This window comes from Carassius auratus, chromosome 21, assembly GCF_003368295.1.
Source record: "Carassius auratus strain Wakin chromosome 21, ASM336829v1, whole genome shotgun sequence".
NCBI classification, from domain to species: Eukaryota; Metazoa; Chordata; class Actinopteri; order Cypriniformes; family Cyprinidae; genus Carassius; species Carassius auratus.
This window is the reverse complement of record NC_039263.1, coordinates 20,819,696-20,828,657: the sequence shown is the minus strand read 5'-3', so window position 1 is coordinate 20,828,657 and position 8,962 is coordinate 20,819,696. Positions and strand designations below refer to the sequence as shown.

Here is an 8,962-nt window from a genome sequence, read left to right as displayed (position 1 = left end):
AAAACACACAAGCTCCTTCTTTGCACTTACTAGTGATTATAATAATTGTGCTATCAAAAATGCACACACCAATGGAACTACAAAGAAGACATAGGCAGGAAAAAACAAAAATTCCTTCCTAGCAGCAAGTAATATTTCGAGTAGTATCACACAATACACTCACAATATGATACCTCTTCATTCACTGCTATAAATTGATAGCGGTCAGATAAGTACCAAGCTAATACACTTCCATTAATGCCAGCAAAGTTTTCCAGTCTATTTAAGAGAATGTTGTGGTCAATTGTGTCAAATGCAGCACTAAGATCCAATAGCACTAATAGAGAGATACAACCATGATCAAATGATAAGAGCAGATCATTTGTAACTCTAAGGAGAGCAGTCTCAGTACTATGATACGGTCTAAATCCTGACTGAAAATCCTCACAGATACCATTTTTCTCTAAGAAGGAATATAATTGTGAGGATACCACCTTTTCTAGTATCTTGGACAGAAAAGGGAGATTCGAGATTGGTCTATAATTAACTAGTTCTCTGGGGTCAAGTTGTGGCTTTTTTATGAGAGGCTTAATAACAGCCAGTTTGAAGGTTTTGGGGACATGTCCTAATAACAATGAGGAATTAATAATAGTCAGAAGAGGACCTATGACTTCTGGAAGCACCTCTTTTAAGAGCTTAGATGGTATAGGGTCTAACATACATGTTGTAAGTTTAGATGATTTAACAAGTTTATACAATTCTTCCTCTCCTACAGTAGAGAATGAGTGAAATTGTTCCTCAGGGGGTCTATAGTGCACTGTCTGATGCAATAGTGTAGCTGACGGCTGCATGGTTACAATATTTATAAGACTGAACGATCTCTACGTTCTGACCATTTTCACTGGTAATATCAACTCTATATTTCTTCTAAAATAAATGATCAACTCCTTAGTCTTCTCCACATTCAGTTATAGGAATGTTTCATTACACCATGTAACAAATAACTATACTTCTCTTCTATAGTCCACATCAGTAACCAGATTAATTAAACCCACAAGGGCAGTATCATCTGAAATCTTTTGTATACAACAAGATGTCTGCTGTGCCTGTAGTCAGAGGTGTACAGTGAAAATAGAAAAGGTGATAAAACTGTGCATTGTGGGACTCCTGTTTTATTAAAAATTATATCAGACATTTTATCACCCAGCCTAACAAACTGGGGTCGACCTAAAAGATAATCCAATACCCAATAATAAATGTGTGACATGAAGAAAAACACACTGTGAAATTTATTTTTAACAGAAATATACTGTTAATTAAACTATACGGAAGCTAACTGTAAAAAACTAGATTAGTGGCAATGCCAATATTTAAACGTAAAATCAAGAAAAATAAATAAAACAACAATACCCCACCCCAACAAACAGTCAGCTTTCCATTGTGCTTTGTGTCACCATTGTGCTGGAGAGTAGAGCCTGTGTTTAATTAAAGGACGGACAGAGAAGCACTGATGTTATTCTGCTTGTTGCTTTATTTAAATGCAGTAATTGTGTAGTTACTGATGCAATGTGAATCTCATATATCTCTGATAATTTCAATTATACATGCATGTATGCTGCTGTTTTCTGCAAGATATTTAAATTTAATATATATTTTCTACACATGATAGCCCTAACAAGCCACAATGCTTTAGGACTAAATCCATCTTTCAGTAGACATGTGCAGGTGTGCTCTATTGCTTGTAATTGTATTAGTTAGCTTAGCCAGTATTTTAAGTTATGCAGCTAACATGGTTGTGTAAAAAAATATCAAAAATCCAAATATTTACTAATCTAAACTAATCTGGGAGTTTATCATTTAGACCCTTTATGGTCTTGAGTGACAATGCTAACTGTGGACTTACATGATCCACTGACATTTAACAACCAGAAACCTAACCAAGGTTTATATATATATATATATATATATATATATATATATATATATATATATATATATATATATATATAGTAACTTTATTTTCAGGTGTCCTTGTTACACATGTAATTACGATTATAATAACAATGAATAATCATAATAACACGCAAGTAACCATAATCCTTACCATATAGTAAGTACATGTAGTTAATTAATATTACTCCGTACTTAAAAATTGTATAATTACACTGTACAGAATAAAGAGTAACCCTTTTAATTCATTTATTTTTTATTTTTTATTTTTTATTATTATTTTGCTCGAAAATACGCTTTTTAAAGAATATCCTTCTGCTGATGAAATGTCATTCGTTTTATAATGAATACAATGGCATTCATACACAAGTGTCCAAAAACCGTTGTGCTCTGGAGCTCTGTTGAGACAGCGGCGAGAGCAGCGCTTCAGCACCGCGGACAGCGCTCCGCACTCAGCTCATTGCTGCCATGAGAACCAGAAGCACACACACCTGCGCTGATGTCTCAGCATGTCTTGTGACTGACTGACTGTGAATGCAGCTGGACTACGAGAGATTTTATTGGTTGTCAGATATGACAGGTTCAGTTTGGAAACCTCCTTCGCACGATTTGCGCAGACCAGGAAGACAGGAGAGCTCAGTTATTTTGATCTCTACGACACACCTTATTTGACTAGGGAAGAAATCGAAGACACGAACACGACGGCCTCTGTTTTGCTTCCGACATGCGTCTATGTCGATACCTGGATTCACCATCGCTCAGTGTTTCTTAAATAGAGCGTTTATAGCGATGCACAGGCGCGCAACCTGTTAGACTGAAGATGAAGATGAAGAAGCAGAACGTGCGCACGCTGTCGCTCATCCTCTGCATGTTCTCTTATCTGCTGGTGGGCGCCGCGGTCTTCGACGCCCTGGAGTCCGAGACTGAGAGCGCGCGGAAGCGCATGCTGGAGCAGAAGCGCAGCGATATGAAGAGAAAGTATCGCTTCACCGAGCTCGACTACCGAGAGATCGAGCGAGTGGTGCTGTTGGCGGAGCCACATCGTGCTGGTAGACAGTGGAAATTCGCCGGGTCTTTCTACTTTGCTATAACTGTCATCACCACGATAGGTGAGCGTCAGTGTTTTCGCCTTTGAGGAAAAAAGCAGTATAAGAATTAGTAACTATCGCATGAAACACCATAATCTGCAAACTTAAATTAAGACTTCAGATTACCGTGTCTTTGTTACATGTTATAACGTTAATTTAGTGTTGCTGTGGCTCAAGTGGTAGAGCATTGCTTTAGCAGCGCAAGGTTGTGGGTTCCTGGGAACACGTTAGGCAAAACTGTTAGCCTGAATGCACTGTAAGTCGCTTTTTTTTTCCGCAAATTAAATTTAATTATTTTATGCATAACTACCTTAAAGTAACCCTAAGCCTTATATTAAGAAGTGGGCCTACACTGTAAAGGAATTTACAGGATTAATAGTAAACAATTTGCAATGAATGCAAGTTATTTTCTGCCAATTTATTGCAAAATGATGCAACCAAATCCTGATGGACTATGTGATATGGTACCAAAGGAAACATACAGTATATGGAGCAATGCTGTGATTGAATGTCCATTCACATTGACAAGCTTTTTTTTCTTTGTTAGTGTTGAATTGTATACAGTGAAGCTTCATCTCAGAGAGCTCAAACCATTTGCTTCCTAATGGCTCAAGTCTGGCAGGCCAGATGTCGTTGTAGTTGTTATTCTACTTGGTTCAATTTTATAAAAAAGCAGAATGTTGCAGATGTGTTCTTAACCAATGACTAATATTTTACCAATGAGTGCATTCAGTTTTCGGCCAGTAGTGGCAATGTAGTGGCACATGATGAAGTCACCGTCAGAGGTCAAGGGAATGTTTAAACGTACTGCCCCTGATTTTGTGCTCTTTGTGAGGAAGAGATATACTGTCCTTTGTTAAGTTGGGAGACATGTCTACTGTCAATCAGGTGCTGCTGATAGAAATGATGTGGACATCATGTAAGAACCATTATCCACTTCCAGCTTATGAATATCTCTTCACCACTCCGTTTTAGAAACTTTGTGAGGCAGGGAAGTGGCAGACTTAATTTCAGAGGCAGAACAGTTGCTGGATCTTCTTTTTGTAAAAAAAAAAAAAAATATATATATTATTTGTGTGTGTGTGTGTGTGTTTCTTTGAGTTGCTATAAACTCTTTGTTTTAGCTTTGGTGCTTCTTGGGGAATCAATCCACCAGAAAAAAAACATTGAGGCATTAGTCAGATCAGATAAAGCTTCCATTCTGAGTGGCTGTCAGATTGAATATGATAGTTTTTATGCATGAATTGTTATTTGTTTGCATGTTAGTTTATATGTTATTTATTGGTTTAGTTAATTTTTTTTTCTGAAAGTATACTTGATTTTCAGTGTAAAAAAGTACTGAATAAATGTAAGAAATGCAGTGTTTTATGAAAATGGATATCCATTTCATAATTTGAATTCAAAAGTGAATGATATAGTGAGCTATTAAAGGTACATCTGTGTGTTAATTGTGACTACTACCTTGACGGATTCACAGACAAGGCTTAAGCCTAGTCCTAGACTAAAATGTAAGTCTGAGCTGTTTCAACTGAAAGGAACCGATCTTAAAACATGTCAGTGCTTTGGTTTTGTCTCAAGATGCACACCAGTAATGTTTTTTTTTTTTTTTTTTGCACATTTAAAAAAAAAATGACTTGAATGTCCGAATTGAACTATGGCCTAGGATGGCTTAGTCCAAGCCTTGTCTTTGAAAGCAGGCCTAAGTCGTCCATTTTCACATCTGTGTGTTTGTGCAGCATGATGTAAACAACTTTCATCACACTTTTTTAATGTCAATTAATTTTTTCCCATGTAGATTAATAGCAATGTGCTGCAGAAATCTTACTTTCATAGTATTTCATGATAAGTAGGCGATATTGTAAATCTACATAAAATATTATTGTGATATACTGGGAAAAGTGTGCACCTGTACCATAAACCACAGCACAGACCACTGCTAACACCACAGCCATTTACTGCAGGGAATTCACATGATAAAGCTGTCAGTAACCAGACAGACACAAGAATGGCAAATTCACCTGCTATTTTACACTGAAATCAAACTAAATATTAACTAATATTTCTCAGTATGCTCTAAGAAATGTACTGCAAAACCTCCACTACTTTACGGCCAATTGTAGTCTGCAGAAATACTGCAAATAAGCAGATTTCTGTAAAACTCACTGTAAAAATTTTTTTTTACAATATTGGAAAGCACAAACAATATCACCCTGCAATTCTATAGTAGATTTGTATGAGGGCACTCAGCATTATAATGGTTTATTTTGTAACATTATTTTTACATGAACATGTTGCTGAGTGTGACCTTGGTGGTGCTTTGTATGTCACCTAAAGTCTGTGCACCTTTAGATGAGGCTTATTTCAAGGAATATGTTTTCACAAATGCGTTATGCATCTCAGAAACATTTGTTAAAGTTGCTCTTGGCTTTGCCATAAGTATTATACAGATCATCTCATAATGCAGAAAAATTTGGTTATATGTTTTATTTTAATCAAGTAATGTCATTTATAGTTTTATGAGAGAAAATCACTAATTCAAGTAAAATCCCTTAACCCACATTTACTTCCATGTCAAATTCTGAATGTTTTTGAATCTAATGTTGCTGAAACATTAACAGCCCATGCGTGGTTCCAACCTCACGGGTTTGGTATGCTGTGCTGTGTTTTGGCCTTACTGTACAGTCACTGCATGTTCCTCCAAGACCTTGCTCTAAATTCTATCATAAACTCTTAACATCAGAGAATACATACCGTAAGTTTAATAATACAGGCTGTTTAAATAATCAACACTGCAATTTGGTTCTTATTCGACTGTAGCAAGGAAATCTTTTTTTTTTTTTTTTTAAATAAAACATAACCAGATGTTTGTCAGTCTATCCTCTCTCAGTTCAATGTCTTCAAAGCATGGGTTTCAAACAGCATTGCCATGATCTCATGGGCTGATCTAAGATGTCTCTTGTGGGTGTTTTTGTGCAGGTTACGGGCACGCGGCCCCTGGCACAGACGCAGGGAAGGTCTTCTGCATGTTCTATGCGGGTCTGGGCATCCCACTCACGCTGGTGATGTTCCAGAGTCTGGGTGAAAGGATGAACACCTTCGTCCGTTACCTCCTCAGCCACATCAAGAAGTGCCTAGGGCTGCATCGCACTGAGATCTCCATGGAAAACATGGTGTTGGTGGGGTTCCTGTCTTGCTTGGGAACTCTGTGTGTGGGGGCCGCTGCCTTCTCACACTTTGAGGGCTGGACCTTCTTTCACGCGTACTACTACTGTTTCATCACCCTCACCACCATCGGCTTTGGCGACTTCGTGGCTCTTCAGAAGAAGGAGGACCTCCAGGAGAAGACCCCTTACGTGGTCTTTAGCTTCATGTACATCCTCGTGGGTCTGACTGTGATCGGAGCCTTCCTCAACTTGGTTGTATTGAGGTTCCTCACTATGAATAGTGAGGACGAGAAGCGGGATGCACAGGAGCGGGCCTCGCTGAAGAGGGGCCGTAACCTCACGGCCATGAGTTTGGGGCAGGAAAATCACTGCCACAGCAACCTGTTCTTGCCCATAGAGGAGGGTACCAGCTGTACCAACCTCATCCTGTCGCCGTCAGAGGAGCGTGGGCTCTACTCGCCTCTGCCCCTGCCCTTAAACGCCAGCCAGTCTCGGTCCCAGTTGAGCTTGTTTTGCTGCTGTGTCTGCTATCACCTGGGCCTCTGCCACAGCTCGGCCCTGTCCCCAAACAAGTGCCCTGAATGCAACATCAACTCAGTGTACAACAACTCCGTTTCCTACAAGATAGAAGGTGGCTCCTCAACCAGGAACGATACGGTTGTGTCCTCTCCAGGCAGCACGCTCTCTCCAGGGCTCAGCCTCAGATATCTGCCACACTTCAGGAGGAAGTCATTGTAATGGGGAAGAACTTTGAAGCATCTGGTTTAGATAGCGAGAACGCTGTGAGAACATATATTTTGTAGCACGAGTTAGCACTAAAGATAAGTGAGGATGTTGAGGACATGCTATTATAATCAGGGTTGGGGAGTAGCAGAGCACATTTAAAACACAAAATATGAGTAACTGTGTTTCATTATAGTTACATATTCAATGGGTGGTAGTCAAATTATAGTTAAATTTAAAATTAAAAAATGTAATTTATGCATTTAGCAGACGCTTTTATCCAAAGCGACTTACAGTGCATTCAGGCTATCAATTTTTACCTATCATGTGTTCCCGGGGAATCAAACCCCCAACCTTGCGACATCCCCAACCTTTAGTTACATCTAAAAAGTATTTTAGGAGACTAAAGTGATTACTTTTAATGTCATTTTTGTCAATAGTGGACACAGCAATTGGTGATTCTCCAAATCTGACGGTCTTCAAAAGCATCCTAAGATACATGCAAAATATGCAACATTGTATTCATTTGAACAAAATTAGAGGGATCATAAAAATTGCATGTTATTTTTACTTAGTACTATCCCAAATAAGCGATTTCACACAACAAATGTTTAGATACTGTATTCCACAAGACAAAATAACTGAATTTCTAGAAACTGTAGGACTATTGCCATGTTTTGTGATTGCTGTTTATGAGTCCTGTTTGTCCTGATCAGTTCTTCTGCCCACTGTTCTTGAGAAAAATCCACCAGCTCTTCACTTTCTCAGGTTTTCCAGCATCTTCTGCTGTCCAACAATGACTGTACTTTTCACACTGAGGGCAGTTGAGGGACTCGTACACAACTATTACAAAACGTGAAAACATTTGCTGATGCTCAAGTCAAGTCAAGTCACCATTATTTATATAGCTCTATTAATAATACAGATCGTGTCAGCGCAATTGAACAGCATTAAATAGGAAAATAATGTGTCAATAAAGCAAAAAGAAAGTTCATCATTGAATTCAGTTATGTCATCTCTGTTCAGTTAAATAGTGTCTGTGCATTTATTTGCAATCAAGTCAATGATATCGCTGTAGATGAAGTGACCCCAACTAAGCAAGCCAGAGGTGACAGCGGCAAGGAACCGAAACTCCATCGGTGACAGAATGGAGAAAAAAACCTTTTAAATTCTCATCCAAATAATTTTGACAATGAGTTTACAATTACAAACCCTCAGAAAGATGTTTTCAATTATATGATTAAGGAGAGCCATTTACTGTAAATTAAATGTCAATTAACTTTTATGGTAAACAATTGTAAACAAATAAACAGTTGAACACTTCCTGATTTTCATTTGTAACTTATGCCAGTCCATTTAAAGACTGAAAAACAAGAACTGTTGTCAGAGTGACTTTACTGAATGTATGAAGTGTTTTTCAAACATAGAGCGTAGAACAGCAGGTGAATCGACCAATGAAATCAAAGCAGGGGAGGGACTACGACAGACACAGTTAAATACAGTACTTTTTGCTATATGTTGCACTGTTGCATGTTATTAACTACTTCAAGTATTTGCTATTTATATTGTTAAAATTTCAACAGCGAAGTGAATTGTATACAAGGCTATATTAGAACATTGATGTTTATTGTGTACTTAACTTGCAACCTTTTGGGACAAGTGTAGTTTGTTGTCACGTTTGGTCTGGAGATGACATGGCTGGCTTTTAAAAAAAAATAATAATAATCCTTAATTTATATGAGGTTTATGGCCCAGGTGAAAGAACACAACTGGAAACCATGACATATACTAAATAATAAGTTTAACATTTGATGTATTCCTCTTTCGAGCAGCAGCCATTAGGAGGTTAATTGTCTATTTAAAAAAAATTTTTGAAGGAATTTTATAATGAACAGATAAGCTGAAATAGACTGATATAGACTGATAAATGATGCCCACTGCTCCGGGTGTGTGTTCACAGTGTGTGTGTGTGTGTGTGTGTTTACTGCTCTTTGTTCGTGCATTTCGGATGGGTTAAATGCAGAGCACAAATTCTGAGTATGGGTCACCATACTTGGC

General features: G+C 38.0%; 1 protein-coding gene across 1 annotated transcript; it reads left to right on the top strand.

The window, feature by feature from the left end:
* The first annotated feature begins 2,221 nt into the window (after positions 1-2,221).
* Positions 2,222-7,912, top strand: kcnk15 (potassium channel, subfamily K, member 15). Its single transcript, XM_026196675.1, has 2 exons — positions 2,222-3,038; positions 5,994-7,912. The coding sequence occupies exons 1-2, from the start codon at positions 2,750-2,752 to the stop codon at positions 6,917-6,919; spliced, it is 1,215 nt and encodes a 404-aa protein (XP_026052460.1). The 5' UTR covers positions 2,222-2,749; the 3' UTR covers positions 6,920-7,912.
* Positions 7,913-8,962: the final 1,050 nt, after the last annotated feature.

Excerpts from the sequence above, each read along its gene's own strand:
- kcnk15 (XM_026196675.1), top strand. The coding sequence starts at position 2,750 with ATGAAGATGAAGAAGCAGAACGTGCGCACGCTGTCGCTCATCCTCTGC. Across the intron at positions 3,039-5,993 it reads AACTGTCATCACCACGATAG|GTTACGGGCACGCGGCCCCT; the intron begins GTGAGCGTCAGT and ends GTTTTTGTGCAG.